The sequence below is a fragment of the Panicum virgatum genome, chromosome 6N, assembly GCF_016808335.1.
Source record: "Panicum virgatum strain AP13 chromosome 6N, P.virgatum_v5, whole genome shotgun sequence".
Taxonomy (NCBI): Eukaryota; Viridiplantae; Streptophyta; class Magnoliopsida; order Poales; family Poaceae; genus Panicum; species Panicum virgatum.
In genome coordinates, this window is record NC_053150.1 from 32,302,435 (window position 1) to 32,321,867 (window position 19,433).

A 19,433-nucleotide genomic window follows, 5' to 3' on the forward strand; every position below is an offset into this window, starting at 1 on the left:
TGTCTTGGCCCTGCTCTTTGCCTCCTGGCTGGTCCGTAGAATGGGATATGTCTTCGGCCGGCAATGACCCTGACAAGTGATACCATGCTTGGGCTAGCCTGGTATACTTTAAAGACGTGTTGTAGCCGTCGTGTGTTATCTTCCGCTGTTTAAACTCTGAATCTTTACACTTATGGCTTGTATAACTATTTTACTAAATTTGGTTTTGTAATAATGGTTTGAACTGGTTGTAATCACTACTTTGCCTATGTTGTAAAATTGTGGTTGTAATATCTCTGGACTCGCCTTCGTGCGGGGTATGCTTGTTCGATCCGAGAACCGGTGGTTGTATCGGGACGTTACCCGACAGACCAAGAATTGTTCCGTTTGAAGTACGTTTGAGCCGGTGTTGCTTTTATGGTGATGGACTGCGCACTTGAGCCGGGATAATTCAGGTGGTTCTGCCACAGTTACAGAGGTGCTGGTTTATATAGGTGTGGAGGTGCCTCGGATTAAACGAACCTGGACACTGTAATGGGCTTTGATGAGTGACTGTTACTGGTGCAATTGAATCACAGGAATCTCCATTAACAACCAAGATTAATTCTGTGTCATCATTCACCTATAACTGTCAAAAACAGCATTCAACAGCAAAAACGTTCTTCATCTCAGCACGTCGACTGCGCACACGCACCAACCGTCCGGCCGGCCGCGCCACGCCACGCCCTCGGCTCGAGCGCACGCGCGGTTCACCAACTTCCTCTTACCGGCTTCACAAGTGATGTACACAGGATCCACCCTTTAACTCGGTTGAGATCCTCCACATATCCCGATACGGAATTAATCAATTGATTCCCTAATATTTAATAGTAGGCTTTGAATTCTTTTAATTATATTGATGAAAATAAATGAGCCAAACCCATAATTCCAACACTCCTCATCTTCCCTCTATCTATATTCTCAAATTGTAGGGGTGGTGTGGCTGCTGGAGCTTGCCGACCAGAGTTAGAACTAAGATTTTTTTTTAAAGGAAGAGTTAGAACTAGGGTTTTGATTATGATTACAAATGGTTCAAGCTTGGATAAAACAGACGATGATGTAGAAAGATGGCCATGGACAACTAGTATAAAGGTGGTTACAGGCAGCGATAAAAGATGATTGGAATACTACCACAGCATTTAGCCGTTGTTAGAGGCGAGGAAATTAGAGGTGTTTACAGAGCTCGGGACATAAAAATGGCAATGACTTTGCTCCGAGGCATGGGCAGTGGTGGAGTCGTGGAGACAAGGGCGACAGTTGAATTTACTTTCGACGTTGTTGGAATGCGCACTATAGTTATATCAATCTCAATATGGTTTCATAGAGTTTATGGGCACAAATTCTATAACATATAAATAATCCTATACTTGGCAAGCTCATTATGAGGAGAGAAAAGATGAGAGTTTCGTCCCTATAAAACCTAGCAGGTTCCGTTACCAAATTCCATGAAACAAAAGAAACACGCAATGAGAATGTTATGGTTTTATTGCATCTTAAATTTCATCACAAATCATGCAAGTATTAAATGCCGCAGCCTATCTATGAAACGGTTCTATAAAACTTTATATTCTTGTCTATAAAACAGTGCAATGAAACAGTCTATTTCTATCACGAGCATATAAATTTCTTGTGCTTTTCTTTCGTTTACTCAGCTTCTACTAGTTGGGTGACTGTACTTCTTGAGTCTTGACTTTCGTCCTTCTCACAACCTAAAAGATGTGGCCAGAATCTCTAAAATTCTCTATTTATTCCATAGCAAAATATAGTCAAAAGTTTTTAGAAAGACAGATTCGAACAATTTTTTATTTTCTTTTATTCAATGATAAATTGACCTTTTTTGGAAGAACAAAAGAAGGAATTTGTACCGCCTGGAGAAGAGTATCCCTACCTATGTAGCTAGGTATTCGTATACATGTACCATCAACTGTTCCTCGAGGCTCATGCAAAGATTCAAAATTTGGACACCAGTTCTCAATCTTCTATTTATTTCAATGCTTTTTCTTTCACAGTTCTGTAGGTGTTTTGGAGGGCTAGGTTACCATACTACATGTAGAAGTGGTCGACAAATGAGAATCTTATTCCCTTCTCTTTCGTCGCCATGCAACACGCATAAAGTGCAGAAAAAGGAAATTATTCTAAACAAGAGGACAAGTGGACTCTCTGACCATTCATACAAGAAGGGCCCTACAACTCAAGAACTGTCAAAAATATAATCAATGAAATAAGAGCAAGAAGCTAACTATTTCTCAGGTGCGGCGATGATCAAATCAACAATAGATTGTGCAAGAGTATTCTCTGGACAGAATATCTCTTTTCACCACTACTTGTGATAAGCACTCTTTTTCCAATTCTGCAAGATCGAGCCTCCAGTTGTTACTATAAATGTGAACATAATCCTCACCTCAAACTTCGGTCAGTCTGGTGTGGGGCTGACGGCCCACTATAACTCACATCGCAAAGGAGCAAAGTATCCCAGACTTCCTATCAGATCATGTCATCAAAATGGGAAGTTGGATGCTGTTCCATATTGGATGAACCAAATGAATGTAGCTAACATCTTTTGTAGCCACACCATCACTAATGTTAATCTAAGTCAGGTTGCCTATTTTGCTACAGCAGTGTAAAGTGAAGAGCATTTGAAAGATAATTCTTCAATGCTTTGCCACATCCATGGTTCTGAACCTGCAAGGATAATTCCATGATTCCATCAGAGTGGGAAAGATCAAATGGTAGAAGATTGATATCAGGAAATGTGCCAAAGTTAGAAACTGCAACAGCTAAAATCTAAACAGGGCCTTCTGCCACTTATAGGAAACAGTTAAATGCAGAATGTTTGATCGCAATTACTTCTGGGCAGTCAAATAATCATGGGAGGAATTTACAAGAGAACAATACAGGGAGCACATGAATTTTCCACCGAGCTGGATTATTAGACAATACAAAAATTGTGAAGCACTCAAAGCTCCTTACCAGATATTCAATAATAATTAACTCCAGCTAAATACAAAATTGTGTTTTATGCTTTGGAAAATTATTTAACTGGAGGGCGTCAATGAATTTCTCTTATCAAAGGCACAAAATTACTCAAACAAATGGTAAAATGATAATAACAAATTTTGGACTTATTGATGACAGTAGAAAATAGCACAGCGTGATTTTGTACATAAGTGTTCCCTTACCAGGAATAAAGGTGCTGAGTCTCCCAATCAACTCTCCCATACACGGCACAATCAACTCTCTCAATCCATATACGGCAGCCTTGCTGAAGCTGGGAATACAATCAGAATGCCTTTCCCTTTCTGATACCACAGATTAGTAAGTATTCATTTTTTGTTTAATCTGGAGTCTGGAGACAGAATTCTTGAACAGATATCCTGAATCTAGAGATGTAATTCTTGGACAGAATATCTGGAGGTCACCACTACAAGAATGAAGAGTTGTATTCAGCACAAGAAGCTGATGGGTTCATGTAAGGAAAAAGAAAAGGAAGGTTTATAAACAACACCTACTTCTGTATCAATGATGAAATCTTCAAGATATCTTTGATACCACATAAGTGATATCAAACAAATTGAACACCGTCAATTCAGAAGATCAACTGTGTGTATTTACTGTACGTAATACTACTCAGGCATGGTCATTGACAAAATCTTTTTTTTGGTCCACTAATATCAGTTGTATTCACCAATAATCTTCACAGGAGCACTTTCCACCCTTAAACTTATGCAAACAATTTGAATCCTTGATCAGTATTTGCCGCTCGTACTTTTCTGAAACAAGCTTGGAAAATGTGTGACAATGGCGACACATCCTTACATTTTTTATTATCCGTATGCTTCTGAAAGGAGGTGAATTTGAAATTGCAAGAGCAATTGCTAGCTTCTCACAATGCATTGCAGATAATTCTTCCTTCTCTTCTTCAACATCTGGAGTCCCGCTACTGGTATTCAGCATTGAGATTCCGATCTGAACCATAATAGATTTCAGTTCAGCTACTGTACACTCTAAAACAAAATTATCACCAGTTGAGAACAAATAGACCTTGTTCTCAATTTCAACTGAACAGCTATCAACCTCTTCCAACTCTCTTCCTTTGTTGGATACTATCATGTGTGGTACATCAACAGACTTTCCAGCCAGATCCTGCAGATTATAAATCAGCCTTTGAATTCTAGGGTCACTGGGCTCAATCGAAACCAGCTCTCTTGCTGCCAGGTTTGCCAGCCTTACATTTCCATGAATTGTTGCAGCGGTAAGCAATGCCTCCCAAACTGCTAAACTGGGAATGAGTGGCATCTCATCAATAAGCTCATATGCTTCTTCTAATCTCCCTGAGCGGCCAAGAATATCAACCATAGCTGCATAATGATCTACATCTGGAGGAATGTTGTAATCATGCGTCATGTTGTAAAATATTTCTTTCGCTTCAGATACCTTGCCCTTGAGGCCATAGGCCTTGATTATGGCAGTCAAGGTTGTATTATCTGGTAACACACCTTCTTGTTTCATTTGAGAGAAGCGATCCAATGCTTCACTTGGAGAACCATGCAGCAAGTGTGCAAGAATGATACAATTCCAAGTAATAATGTTTCTTGACGAGTGCCTATCAAAAACAGCACAAGCACCAGCAAGATCGCCAGATTTTGAATAGGCACTGATGAGTGCATTTGCAATTTTAGCATCCATCTCTAAATTGTGGTGAAAAATGCAGGCATGGATCTCCCTTACTTTCCAAAATGCAACTAAATTTGCGAATGCTGGAATGATACTTAGGATTGTAATATAATCTGGTCGCACCAGAAGAGCTCGCATCTGCCGGAATATTCTTAGGGCTCTATCAAAATGACCATTATGCACTGAACCCGCAATGAGTATGTTCCAAGAAGCTGTATCCCTTTTTACTCCACAGCTTTCCATCATCTGGAATAGTTCAAAGGCTCTCTCGTCATCCCCATTTCGTATGTATCCTGAGATCATTATATTCCAGGTAATCACATTGCGCCGAACACCAAGGCTCTCCATCTTACAGAAAAGTTCATATGCTTTGCCACAATAGCCTGCTTGTGCATACCCTGCAACCATTGAATTCCAGGAGAATATATCCTTCTCGGGTATCTTGTTAAATATTTTCTTGGCCGCAACAATTTCTCCACACTTTGCATACATGTCAACCAAGGAGTTCCCTGAGAGCACATTGTTCACACTCCCAACCTTAATTGCATGGCAATGGAGCTCCATTCCCTGACTCAGTAACCTCAAACTTGCACAAGCTGAGATGGCACTTGCAATTGTCATACCATTCGGTTCGATTCCAGCAAGACGCATCCGGATGAAACACTGAAGTGCCTCATCCCCCCTATCACTGTGGACAAACCCAGACACAAGGCTAGTCCAGGTGACAACATCTGGAGCAACTCCAGATTCCTCCATCTGCTCCAGCAGCTCCATGGCCACATCAAGATCCCCAGACCTCGCATAGCTCGAAATCAATGTATTCCATGTGACAACCCCAGGCTCTGTACCTTCATGCCTCATATCAGAAAGCAGCCTCCGCGCCTCCTCCCACTCACCGGACCGGCAACACCCAAAAATCATCGAGTTCCATGTGCCCAAGTCCCGCTGCACCATCTTCCCAAACACCCTACGCGCATGCCCCAATTCTCTGCACTTCACATACATCACCAGCACCGAGTTACCGACTGGCACATCCCTTGCTCTCTCCGTGAACCCTTTCCGAATAGCCAAGGAATGCATCGCCATCCCGAGCTTCAATTCCTCAGTGTACGCACATGCCTGTAAAATCCGGGTGATCAAGAACCGGTCCGGGATGACCCCTTCTCTGACCATTGTCAATGTGAGCCCAATGACATCGCTGTACATGCCCCTGATAGCGTAGGCCCCGATAATTGCCGACCAGGCGAGCAGATCCCTGCACGCCATTCCGTCGAAAACCTTGCGAGCGTCGACCAGGCGCCCGGCGCAGGAGTGCATCGTGATAAGCTTCGTATCCGAGACCATCCGGGGCTCGCTGCGAAGCGAAGGACCAGGCGGCGGGTGGATTCTTGGCTCTTGGGCAGGGGGGCGGGTGCTGTGGCGAGGGGCTTGGAAGCTGCTTCTTGCTTCTTGGAATGGAAGCGCGAGGGGAGGAGCTTGCGCGAACGCCATGATGGGTTCTTGGATGCGGCCATGGCGGGGCCTGGAGGCGGGTTGGGGCGGGAATTGGTGGGGCCTGGGGAGGATGGAGGGGAGGGGAGCCAGGAGGAGCTCCATGTGAGGGGGAAGGAGGAGAGGAGAGGTTCTTGGGAGGGTTGGTTTTTTGCATGTTATCCTCTTCTTTTTCTTTGTCGTCCTCTGTTTTTTCCCAGCAGATTCACGTAGGCCCAAAGCCCCAAACGCTTTGCCCTTAAAAGCGTGAGTTTTGTACTTCTCTTTTCGTAGAGGAGGGAAATGGCAAAATGGTAATGCATGTTCTAAAAGTACTCCCTCCATCCTAAATATTAGTCATTTTGTCTTTTCTAGATGCATAGATTTTACAATACTATCTATATATTTTGTCTAGATAAATTACAAAACCTATGTATCTAGAAAAGACAAAAGAACTATAGTTTTGAACAAAGGGAGTAGTTAATTAATGATATTAAAAATAGCTCCGGAATCAACATATATATATATAAGTATTTTAGTCCAATATCAATTTTTTAAACATTACCAATAACATAAATTAATAACTATTCTAAATAAAATAGGTCTTATATTATGATAGTCGGTTTCTTATTGAATCTAGCAACATCATTTTTACCTTATCAATCTTTACAATTTCCTTGCTACTGATATTAAAGTTTAAAATGATTTAACTACAATAAATCTAAAAGTACTTATATTTAAGGGTGGAGAGTTTACCGAAGCTCTCTTGAAAAGTTCGCTTACAGTTACATGTAAAATTTGGTTGATTTATTTTTATTTTAATGCAAACACCTACTTCATACACATATTACAATATTGCTACTTCCAGATACACGTGTAAAGGTTCTACATGTCAAGTCAATACGAGCCATATTTTAAATAATATAATACTTTAAAGTTTTGTCCACTGTGGCTCTGTGTCACAACACAACTGTGAATAACACTTCACCCAGCTATGGCAATGCATACTCATTTTAATTGAATGAATGTGATGATGGTTACCTGTTCAATTACTTCATACAAAAGGTAAAAATTAGCCACCCTTAAAGAACAGAACCAAGATACTGCCCACAGAATAGAAGTCAACGTCTTGGAGAGAGAGAAAAAAAGGGCGAAGTTAATCTATTCATCAGAAGATAAATGAAAATTACTAGAAAACTTCGCACCGCCGTCCTTTCCACCTTTTTTTTAATTGCTACTTCCACCCTTATCTTCTATCTCACAGTAATCTAACTGTTTGTTGGGATCCTTGATACGTAACATAACCATCTGGGTTGAGTCCGACTCAGGACAAGCCCTCGCAATTTTAGATCTATTCTAAAAACTAACGATCTTGTACCAATCAAAATCATCTTAACGTCAACTGAACCATTTACAGAGGTTAATGTATATTCAAATGTTCATTGAGACGAGTGTAGTTGCATTTATGTGAATGTGTGACTAAAAATATTTTCCAAACTTAAAATATTTTCCAAACTTTAAATACACCTGACGAATACCCAGGCGAGGTTTGTCTCGCCATGACTGTTTGGCGCAGCCAGACCAAACCCATGCCCAGCTCCATCCAAATCCTTGCCGCGTGAGCTTTGCTTGAAGTATTTTCATCAGACAATCTTTCAGTAATGGTATTTTCAGATTTATACAAGGTATAAAGGACGAATTAATTATTTGGAAAAAAAGAAAGAAAGTACCTAATCAGTTGAACTAACAAAATTTGACATAGTCTAGCACCAAAATAATTTCCATACATTATGTTGGTCATTATACATGGAGCAGCAACTAGAAAACCGCATACAAGCTTCACTTAATTTCTGTCCACGAGCTTCCGATATAACTAAAATATGCGAAACAAACGCAATCAAGTAAGATTTCCAGGGGGGTTTCGTCCTTTCTTCCAAGAAACCAGTGAAAACCTTGCTTTAGCGCCGCTGATAAAGCCTAGTTCAATTCATTGGTTGCCAACATTACGGCCACCATATCCTCTGCCTCGCCTCTGTTGCTGCTGAACACGTCGCTGCTGGCTGAACTGATGCCCAGTGGCAGGATTTGCCTGCTGCTGTGGCACGGTCCTCATGCGTTGAGCCTTCATCTGTGCAAAGAGTGCATCCATCGTCCTTGGTGCTGCCTGGTTCTGCGTCTCTTTGGCCTACAAATAGATTAAGGCATATTAAGTATCAGCTGTGGTGACAACAGAAGGACAAGAATAATTCAACAAACATTAAACAATTTCCTGTATCATGCAAATTGTAAACACAAATATGAATCCAAAGATGCACTAGTCATGCAAGTTCCCAGGTCCGGAAACTAGTATGGCTGGTTATGAAGAGGCATTGGAACAATACTACCAGGAAAATATGCATAAAGCTATGCCAAAAAAAAAACTATAGCAACATATCACTGAAGTAAAAAGAACTAAATTACAATAGAAATGGTTGTCCAAGAGAAGCCACCAAATTGATAAATGAAGTGATTATCATCACCTCCTGTACATCTTAAATCGATTATGCATCAGATACAAGTATACAACACATTGGGTAACAATTTACATTTCCAAGTCAGTTTATCTTATTTACTCTGCACCAAGTTCAACATTTGACGTAGTCCATACCTTCCCATTCTGAAAAGCATCACTGACAGGCCTCCTCTGCACTAAGGTACTCGTACTGCATAAAAATCAAAACATTAGTCATGAGCAGGAGTGCTCAGTACCCAAGAATCATATGCACCAGAGGATCAACAGCTATTGTTCTCCGAGCATGTCTGCTGACAACTCACCATAACCCCTCAAGACAAGGATATACTTTTAAGGCAAGTCAGGATGTACATACCATACCATAATTTGAAATAAAATCAAACAAAATAAGAATGTGATCATTGCAAATATACAGTGCATCCTCTTGGTTTATGGCCCTCAACATTCTAGACTGTTTACTTCCACCCAAATTTGAATGCACAAGGTTCAACGATGTCCCAAGGTTGACACAATTTATTGATTGATTGGACAGATAAAACCATTCATCCAGAACAGCAAGGCCACATATGGAATCAATGAAAATAGATTCCATCACTTGACCTTGAAAAGATAGCATCCATACAGCTCAGTATACTGGGATAACTCTTAACAAAAATCATGAGATACCATGATTTATTCTTATCCAGTTGAAATGCAGGCAGGCATTGCAAATATCTTTGTGGGCACCCGTGAACACTGGGAAGTATATAGCACTTGATGATAGGGCGCTCAAAATTGACATGCTGCTGGATACGTCCAACTTGAATAAGAGGAAGCAACAGAATTTACTCTAAGAGGCCCAGATGCATACCACAAATTGGCTTGTGAGCAGCACTACCCTATTCACACTGCATTCATGCAAACAAATAAAGATGAGCAACTGTGCCAGAGAGCAGGTCAAAACCAGTTCCATCTCAGGCATGTACCATCCCAGCATCTGGATGACCAGTGGCATATGAACAAGATGCTAGTGATTATCACATCTCCTTCCTACCAAAGTCGACAAACAAAACAAAGGTACCCCCACTAACAGTTAATGCCAGTCTCCAAAAAATAGCATTCGTCCAGCAGCTATAGCATGGATTGCATTGCAAATTTGCATTGTCTGGAAGCAGCAGATACATATCCATGGTGCTCCAGCAGGTTCACAAATTTAACCAGCTCAACCAGAATAAAGGCAACTGCCATAACTTTTAGCAAAGCTTTAACGCTCTCAAGTAACCATGCAATGAACTAGATCAGCCCAAATTACTTCAACTTCTATTCACCATATATTTGTAGCAGTTCAACCAAGAAGATAGGCCTTCTGCCACACGATTTTGACATTGATTTTTCTTTAAACTCGCATGTGTATATACCAATGGGATACCAATAGTAGGGAGGTTAAGGCAGTTCCAGGCAAACATCAACATCATAATCATTCTCAGCCAATATAACCCAAGGTGAATGAGTCAACAAATATAACGAGCCCTTGAATGCGGTAAACCTTCTCATAAGCATTAAGAGAACCATTGTTTACCTGTCCATAACAATTTATTGAGATGAAAACATGGCTAAAAAAGGAACAAGAAAACAACGTGATTTGTTGTTACCTTGGCTTGTTCCATCTGCCAGCCTTATTGCGCATTGGCATAGCAGCAGCCTTCTTCGCAGCCTGTTTTGTAACAGGGAACTGATTTCCACCAAGATTTGACCTCCTTTGTGCAAGAACACCCTAAACACCCAAAAGGGAACATTAGAAAATGCAACGTGAAACAAGCTGGAAGACACAATCTAGACTGGCATTGCAACATACTTGTCTGATGGTCGATCTAGATTCCATAAACCGTTGAACCTTGGTATTCCCTTGAATAGAGTTGCCATTCTGGAATGGGCGTTTTTTGATCTGTGTAAAAATGAGGGTAATTAACAAACTTCCACATGGAACACAAATGCAACAGAGTACTCCAACAGTTTAATATGTTTACCGGCTGCCTAGGGGGTTTCTTGCCTCCAGGATTCTTTTTCTTTGACATCTTAATTATATCCTCTGCATAAACAAAGAAAATATCTGAATAAATCAACCCTGAAATATGAGTTATAATGTAATTAAACGAGAAAAAAAATGGTCATATAGCATACCCAAAGTCATGTCCATCTTTTTCTCGGTAAAGGCAATAGCTTCAGCTGTTAGGGGTAGTGATTCCATCTCTATATAAACAAATGATATAATTAGCGTAAGAAAACCCTATCACGATTCGGAACAGAAACTATAAAAATCTGACACAATATACAGCATGCCATTTAACTAAATAGGTAAAGTGGTAAACTGAACACCAGCAAAATTAAGCTTGCAAAAGTTAAACAAAGAATGGTAAATCCCAGGCAAATATAGTCACTTCCAATCCAATATTCAATTAAAAAGATGCAACAACACAACAGCAGACATTTTTACAAGCAAATCCAGCTTCAGTAATTTCAAATATACACAACAATAACCGGAATGGTAATGGCCTCATACATGACAAAAGCAATTGATAAGGTATGCATGAGAAACAAAACTGAGATGAACAACCAACAAAGATCTTTTTTGTCCAAATCTGAACCATGCTTGGAAGGGAAATTTATTGGGAGGACACCCAACTAAAACTAATTACAATACCAAACCAGGTGCCAACTGCTAGCATCCAGTTAATCATTGGCCAGAGCGAAAGCTCTAGGGAGTCTGTTGGCTCAGAGAGTTAACAGGGCAGCTTGGTAGTCTCTAACCCTCACACCATGGAATAGCATGTAATTTGGACTGTTTCTATCTTGTAATACAATGACGCGCAGTTCTTCTACGTGTTTAAGAAAAAAACCTAAATAGCCACCTTCTTATACACAACAACACCGACATCAACAAGTTTACATGGCAGAACGTGCTCTCCAAAACTGAAGAACTAAGTGATACAGACAAAGGAGCAAATATATCTATCTATTCATTCTAAACCTAAGTGACTTGCCAATGAATAAGCAACTGCAAGTACCAATAAAACAAGCTAATCCACAAGGACCGCGACCAAAGCACAACCCCCTGGCCTGAATCCTGATAGGGCCAAAATATCCTAATTGAATCGAAGAACCAGCAACCTAAGCCAAATATGACACACAGAACCTTACAAAAGCAGGAACCTATCCTACAAAAATTCCACAAAATTCCACCATGGGAACTAATCATCCCCAGCCCAATCACAGCACCAATACCTAAGCATGCAGGTTTAACTAATACGGAGTGGCTACAAACGATATCACCAACGCCAACCGTGTGGAACGCCGAACGCATCAATTACACAAAACCAACCACCCGGCACAATCGATTTCCCCGCCCCCGCGACCCCAGACGAAACACTGAGGGCAGCAACAACCGAGAGCGCCCACGCGACCCTACGCCACAAAGCCCCCCCACGTCGAGGAGCCGTCGATTCGAGAAGGGGAGAGGGGGAGGGAGGACAGGGCTTACCGGATCCGAGCGGCGGCGCGACAGGGGGGCCGCGCGGCTGCGGCGAGTGATACCGCGAGCGGGCGGGCGGGCGGGCGGCCTAGGGTTCGGTGGCCGGAGCGGCACGCGCGTCGCGGGGGGATTGATGGGGCCGGCCGGATGCGTATGGCAGTGATGAGGTGGAGGTGGGGGATTTTTCGTCGAGGAAGGCGTGTGGGTGGGGTGGATATCTGCGGCGGTTTGGTGACGAGGCAGAGGAGAGGGTCAGTTGACGTGCGCGAAAGCCCCTCCTGTTTCCGTGTCGATCTCGGGTAAGAATGGCAACGGGTCGGGTTCGGATCGGGTGGAGTCTCCGTACACCCAAAATCGAAACCCGAAATCGAAACCCGAACCCGAAACCGATTCGAGTAGAAATCCATCACCAAAACCAAACCCGCGGATACCCGAAACCCGAATGGATACCCGAAATCCGCGAATAAATATACACATATTCACATGTATAAACAAGAGGCAACAAATAATAAATATTTTCATGACTCAACTTTCAATAAATTTAATAGTCTAAGTAAATAAATTATCATTAACATATTATAAAACATGAGTTTTAATTCCAAATAATTTATTTTGGATATCCATTGGATATCAACGGGTGAAAACCAAAATCCGAAACCGAACCCGAAACCAAACCCGAACCAGAACCTGAAAACTGTGGGCGAAAAACCAACACCAAACCCGAAACCCGAAAAACCGAAACCCGCGGATACCCTCACCGAACCCGATTCGCTGCCATCCCTAATCTCGGGTTGTGATCCCCGAGCTGGACTGGTATTTGTTTAGCTTGGTGGGCCGGGCCGGCTTAGAAGTCCACTCCACCGGCCTTTTTCATTTTTATATTTAAAAAAAATCAAAAATATATGTCGAAACGGGAAATTTTCAAAAATAGGTGCATGTCGCCCCCTTAATGGGCGACAGGACCTGTCGCCTATCCAGTTGGCAACAGGACCTAAATGTAAAAAATAATTTACATTTAGATCCTGGCATCCAGGGCGCATTAAATTGTGAACTTGTAAAATCGATATAAAATCATAGAAAAATCGGAAAAATATAAACTCAACTGTTCTGGATTCTATGAAATAATATATACAACTTTTGTTACATAAAGTTTTTCATTTGATCAATGTATCTAAATCAAAAAAAATAGTTCTTGTACCTAGAAAAATCTGAAATAATTCATTTGGTCTAGTTGTGCTTATCTAAAATTTACCAAACTTTTTTTATTGCTCTTAGGAAATAAAATAATGGTACTGTAAAAGTTATGGCTCTAATACTCAGTATAGCAGCATGAATAAATAACTCATTTAAACTAGACATATTGCAAGATCTAATTTAAAAACTTATTCTAGAAATGTTTTCTGAGCCTACCAATTTTTTACAAGCCTATGCTCACCATATGCAACACTCTGGCCAAAGATGACATGCATCCAAAGGATGGATCTTGAGATTTAAATAAAAGTGCATTAAACTGGTATTTAAAATAGAGCAAGATACATTGATCAAATGAAAACTTTATGTAACAAAAGTTGTAGATCTTGTTTCATAGAATACAGAACAGTTGAGTTTGTATTTTTTTTTTATTTTTCTATGAATTTATATCAATTTTACAAGTTCACTGTTTAATGCGCCCTGGGCGTCAGGACCTAAATGTAAATTTTTTTTACATTTAGGTCCTGTTGCCAACTGGATGGACGACAAGCACCCTGTCGCCTATTAGGGGGTGACATGCACTCATTTTTGAAAATTTCCCTATTCGACATATATTTTTGAAATTTTGTTTTTTTTAATATAAAAATGAAAATAGCGCACTCCACCGTGGTTGTTTAATTACGGAAATGCGGTGCTGGCTAGAAGCCCAATCACTCTTGTGGGCCGAGGCGGAGCTGTGTCACCACCCGGGCTGGGTCGTGAAGGAGCATTATTTTATTTAGGGGCAAAAGCGTTTCTACCCCTGTTTTGCAACGTAATGGTGATTTTGCCCTCACATTTTTAACTTTGTGATTTTACCCCTGCGATTTCAAAAACGAAGGCTGAGTTCCCCTAGTCTGTTAAGTCCGGGTAACAGTGTTAACTATTAGACAAATGGACAACTTTGCCCATGCATTTTTACCCCTGTTTCTTATGATAATTGTGTTTTTACCCCTGTATTAGATTAACAAGTTGACATAAGTCGACATTGAGTATAGGAATTGTAGAAAATTTCGATAGCATTTCAACTGACAATCCATGTGAACATAATTAAATATCACACAACAAACTAATTTGACAAATATTGCATTAAGTACATCAAACCGAATCCATATAACATGCCATCTTAGTACCATATTTGATGACAACATAGAGGTCCAGAAAATATGTCAAACACCAACACATAGGTCTAAATGATATGTCTAACAAAAAGTAGTGGGTTTTCTAAGCAACTAGTAGTGAGCTACATATCAAGCATTGAAACCCAACAATATGAGCATCAATATCAGTAGCACTGATCCGCTTAGCAGCTAGTTGTGGATCTTCGGTCATGAATTTCTTCAAGGGTTAATTGGATTCATGCCATTATAATTCTCCGAGTTCACTGAACTGCCATTACAATTCGTCATATTAGAATCGTGCCACTATAATATTACAACTCTCCGAAACATGCCACTACGTACCCTTTGGATGTGTTTTTTATATTTTATGGACCAAAATACCCCTAGCTTTCTTCTTCCTCTCATCCCCTCTCTCTTTCCTCTCTCTCCGTGAGCAGACCCACAGGGAGCATTGATTGTCGTCGTCATCCTCGCGAATTCGCTGCCTTCCCCCCTCCCCTTGTCGGTCGCACTCAGCTCCACTCCTTCCGTACCTCCCTCTCCAACCCACTCCCCCAATTTTTTTCCAATCCACCTCGATGGAGTGGAGCCAAGCCCGATGGCCCATGGTGGAGCTGCGCATGCCCCATTCCATCGACGGTGGAAGCTGTGGGGTAGCTGCTGCACTGTGCGCCTCCTCCTCGTGCTCTAGCCGCTAGCCTGCTCCCGCTTCTGCCCTTCCGGTGGCGCGCCCGCTCGGGGGCCGCAGCCGCCGACGTGCTTCCGGTGCCGCGCCCGCTCGGGGCCGCCGTCGCCGCCTCGTCCGACACCGCGTCGTCCGAGTTGGGCGCCACCAAGAAGAAGGGGAAGGCGTAGTGGCATGCTTTGTAGGGTTGTAAAATTGTATTGGCATGATTTTAATATGACGAATTGTAATGGCATATTAATGAACTCAGATAATTGTAATGACATGAATCCAATTAACCCTTTCTTCAATTCTCTCTGCAAAGATGGTTATCCGTATACAATATGAGCAAACAACTGTATCAGTAGACTTAAGAAAGAAAATTCAGAGATACAAACCCATAGGAAGGATCTTGCAAGTTCCAGAATGACTCCTCGATAATCCAACATAGAAGCTTTGAGAAAATTGTGCCACAACTCCTGGATCCTCGGAAGAGCCTCTGCAAACTGCAATCCGAAAATAGTGAAACATTAGTTTCGTTAAAACTACCAGTACAAGAGTTCATCTAGGAAAGAAATGCAGAAGCACAAAAAGTCACCCCATCCAGAAAACCCTCCTCCTCTGATGCTTCGCTACTGAGCGCTTGATCTAAAAGTGACTGCAGCCGTGGCAGGACTGCCCTTGGGGTGCTTGCCGCACATGTGTGACAATAGCAGACTAGAGTCGACAAACCTCTTGCGATCACAAATGGGGCAAATCCAGAACTTCCAAGATTTATTTTCCTTGAGGGGCCCGTGCCCCTGCTGCACGTCGGCGCCCCTCCCTGCCGCATGTTTAGGCAACACTAGTCATCACAATTCTACTTATGACTCATCTCAAAGGATGGTGAACATGCATGCATGTAAGTGATGATGCAGCTGTGTTCTTAGGAGATAACTTAGGCTAGAGGGTAAGTAAGGTGACATCAAAACGCTTGGTTATGAGAAGGCCAAACTGATCGGTTTTGAAACCTGATTGATCATGTTTGCTAGAAATTCTAGGGAAACAAAAAAAAATTAGGTCAAGGAACAAGGTGATGAGGAAGAAATCAATCTTTGAAGAGTTATTACGCAAATATCAAAACATAGCCAAGCAAAAGCAAAGCAATCCGCTAGAACTAGAAGGGAACTATTGGAGAAATCCTTCATCACTAAGAACAAAGAAAGATCCATTGATGGTAATTTTATTGGTATTCGTCATTTATTCCATCGATGCAGTGCCATAATCAGAGTACATGTACATATTCAGGTATATATAATTGATCCTAACTCATGGTTTTATTATAATCTTTGGTTGTCATATTGTAACTATCAATATCCTACTTATTCTTCACCAAAGAACCATGACTTATGTGATCGGCCACTACCATAGCTGCATCAAGGCCTCTGTTATTATTGAATATGCCTAGAAGTACGGAAGCCGAAATTGTTTGCTGATACATATAAAACCACATTTTGTTATAATCAATAGTTCTCTTAAACTGTGGGGGCGCGGAGAGCAGCAAGGGACCTGGCGAACGAGCGATGGAGGAGGGGATGGGCCGGATCTGGGCGGCGCTGGTGCCAGGGAGCACGGAGCGGACGACCAAGCACAACAGAGGGAGGGGAGAGGACATGCGAGGGCCTTATCCAGTCTGAGGGCAAGATGGACAATTATCTACGTGGGTCCTACCTGTCAGTCCTATCAAACTGTTAATTCCTAACGGATGGTGAACGAAATGGCGTGTAGGTAAAAGAAAGTTTACGCGATGGTATATAGGCGTCTCCGAACTTTTTAATGGTATACACGTAACCATGAACTTTCTTGATGGTATACACGTAAAAGACTCTTGTCCATACCCTTTTATTTTGTCAAGAAGAGTTATTACATGCAACAACGGGTTGCGTATCATTTGATGAATGAATATCAAGACGGAAACACAACATCGCCAAACCAAAAAAAAAAAGACTAATTCAGTAATTCCTATTTTTTCAAGCCCAAAGCCAAAGGAAAACGTGCACATATTTATATATATGTGTTCTCTACTATTCTTATTTTTACCGTGCATGCCAAATAAAGAAGAGAGCAGATCTCAAAAAGAAGAAGAAAAAAAGAAATAGAAAAACAGGGCAGATAGGAACGTTAGCTCTCGATCTGCCCTTTCCATTGCAAGAGAACAATTACTATTGGCTGATTGCAACCAGAAGAAGCCTTCTTCCATCTCTCTTGTTCGATCCCCTTTCAACTCGATCTGATGTTGTGCACTTTCAAGCTGAGGAGCCTCCTCTTCGTGTGGCGAGCCCTGACGCTGGCGCTGGTCTCGTTCATATCCCATTTCCTCTGGTGATCAATCCTTCTCTGGGGAACGCCTTTGAATTTGGCTATTAATTAGCCACTGGGATTAGCTAGGTCCTCGTTCTTGTCATGCATCTTCGTCGACGATGGGATCAAGGGACTACTACGAGATCCTCAACGTCGGCCGTGACGCCACCGACGACGACCTCCGCAGGGCCTACCGCCGGCTGGCCATGCGGTGGCACCCCGACAAGAACCCCGGCGGCAAGGCCGACGCCGAGGCCAGGTTCAAGGAGATCACCGAGGCATACAACGTTCGTACGGCGCGAATTGCTTTTGATTCCATGCATCCTTTCCTTGCTCATCATTCATTCTAACATGAGGGAATAATATATAATCGATCGATCCTTTTTGCTCCCATGGTTGATGATCATCAGGTGCTCACCGACGCGGACAAGAGGGCGGTGTACGACCAGTACGGGGAGGTGCCGCAGCCCGGCGGCGGCCGCGGCAGCGACGACATCTTCGCCGAGTTCTTCGGGAGCACGCCGTTCACGTACTGCAGCACGGGCGGCGGCGGCAGCAATGCGCGCGGCGGGAGGCAGCCCCCGCCGCCCCCGGCGTGGGACAGCGGGTTCGGCCGGTCGTACCGCCGCAGCCAGGGTGGTGGCGCTGGCGCTGGCGCGGCGCCCTCGATGGCGCCGCCGCCGCCGCCCGTGGAGAGCAGGCTGGCGTGCACCCTGGAGGAGCTCTACGTGGGCGTCACCAAGAAGATGAGGGTCTCCCGGAACGTCGTGGACGCCACCGGGTAAGATTTCATCGATCATCAATTAGCTTGTTTAATTTGTTCCTTATTACGTCAAAAAAAATTCAAAATTTTCAATCTCGTGAAAAGCTAATAAAATGGATCCTAATTAGATTGAAACCTGTCTGTACTGTATGTGAGGACATACAGGAGGATGCAGACGGAGTCTGAGCTCCTGTCGATCGAGGTGAAGCCCGGGTGGAAGAAGGGCACCAAGATCACGTTCCCGGGCAAGGGCAACCAGCAGTGGAACCAGCTCCCTGCCGACCTGGTCTTCGTGGTCGACGAGAAGCCCCACCCCGTGTACCGGCGCGACGGCAACGACCTGGTGGCCGAGGCCCGGGTGACTCTCGCCGAGGCGCTGGGCGGCACGGTCGTCGTCCTCGCCGCGCTCGACGGCCGCGAGCTGGCCGTGGACGTGGGCGGCGGCGAGGAGGACGACGCCCCCGTGGTGTGCCCCGGGTACGAGCTGGTGGTGCCGGCGGAGGGCATGCCCATCGCGCGCGAGCCCGGGCGCCGCGGCAGCCTCCGCATCCGGTTCGACGTCGCGTTCCCGGAGCGGCTCACGCGCCGGCAGCGCGCGCAGGTCAAGCGCCTCCTCGAGGTCGGCTGCTAGCTACCTAGCTACCCGCCGGCCGGTCACCTAACCGGCGGCCAACGGGCTGCTTGGTCGTGCTACATAGTACATACCCATGCACCTCATGTGGAACTAGCTTGTAAAGGAGATGATCGATGCTCATAGATAGGTCAGGCAAAACACGATCACCATTGTACTAGCTAATCCAGACATTTCTTTTCCCGTTCCTGCCACGCATGTGTGTTGCCAGTGGCCTCACTAACCCATCCAATGGAGAAGAAACATATGAGATTTTAGCTATGGATGTTAATTAGTGATCTTTAGGTGCACCTCTAACCCTTTTTAGTTCAAAATTTTATACTACTTCTCCAAAATCAGATCTTATTTTGAAAAATTAGTATAAAATTTTGAAGTAAAGAGGATTGGGGTTGAAGGTGCATCTAAGAGTCACCAATTTGCACATCTAATTTTAGCTAATTTAGCCTGATTGATGGTGACAGACAATAGGCCACACGGTGCTGCACGAAGAAAAATCTACTTT

At 43.1% G+C, this 19,433-nt stretch overlaps 3 protein-coding genes and 1 long non-coding RNA gene across 5 annotated transcripts; 1 reads left to right on the forward strand and 3 right to left on the reverse strand.

The window, feature by feature from the left end:
• Positions 1-1,974: 1,974 nt before the first annotated feature.
• On the reverse strand, positions 1,975-6,389 carry LOC120678936 (pentatricopeptide repeat-containing protein At1g19720-like). Its single transcript, XM_039960397.1, has 3 exons — positions 3,528-6,389; positions 3,198-3,439; positions 1,975-2,700 (listed from the first exon to the last, which is right to left on the reverse strand). Exon 1 carries the CDS (start codon positions 6,286-6,288, stop codon positions 3,700-3,702), a length of 2,589 nt encoding a protein of 862 aa, XP_039816331.1. The 5' UTR covers positions 6,289-6,389; the 3' UTR covers positions 1,975-2,700; positions 3,198-3,439; positions 3,528-3,699.
• A 1,500-nt stretch (positions 6,390-7,889) lies between these two features.
• On the reverse strand, positions 7,890-12,469 carry LOC120677745. Its single transcript, XM_039958927.1, has 7 exons — positions 12,192-12,469; positions 10,835-10,903; positions 10,681-10,742; positions 10,509-10,598; positions 10,306-10,427; positions 8,810-8,864; positions 7,890-8,347 (listed from the first exon to the last, which is right to left on the reverse strand). Exons 2-7 carry the CDS (start codon positions 10,899-10,901, stop codon positions 8,150-8,152), a joined length of 594 nt encoding a protein of 197 aa, XP_039814861.1. The 5' UTR covers positions 10,902-10,903; positions 12,192-12,469; the 3' UTR covers positions 7,890-8,149.
• A 1,984-nt stretch (positions 12,470-14,453) lies between these two features.
• Positions 14,454-16,025, reverse strand: LOC120679437. Of its 2 annotated transcripts, XR_005677192.1 has the most exons (3): positions 15,796-16,025; positions 15,596-15,703; positions 14,454-15,514 (listed from the first exon to the last, which is right to left on the reverse strand). It is a non-coding gene; the product is annotated as an uncharacterized LOC120679437 (long non-coding RNA). The 2 variants fall into 2 exon arrangements; XR_005677191.1 differs by having other exon boundaries at positions 14,454-15,703.
• Positions 16,026-17,193: 1,168 nt separating this feature from the next.
• On the forward strand, positions 17,194-19,126 carry LOC120679486 (dnaJ homolog subfamily B member 1-like). The gene is made up of 3 exons (XM_039961090.1): positions 17,194-17,824; positions 17,948-18,318; positions 18,466-19,126. Exons 1-3 carry the CDS (start codon positions 17,657-17,659, stop codon positions 18,929-18,931), a joined length of 1,005 nt encoding a protein of 334 aa, XP_039817024.1. The 5' UTR covers positions 17,194-17,656; the 3' UTR covers positions 18,932-19,126.
• The last annotated feature ends 307 nt before the right edge of the window (positions 19,127-19,433 follow it).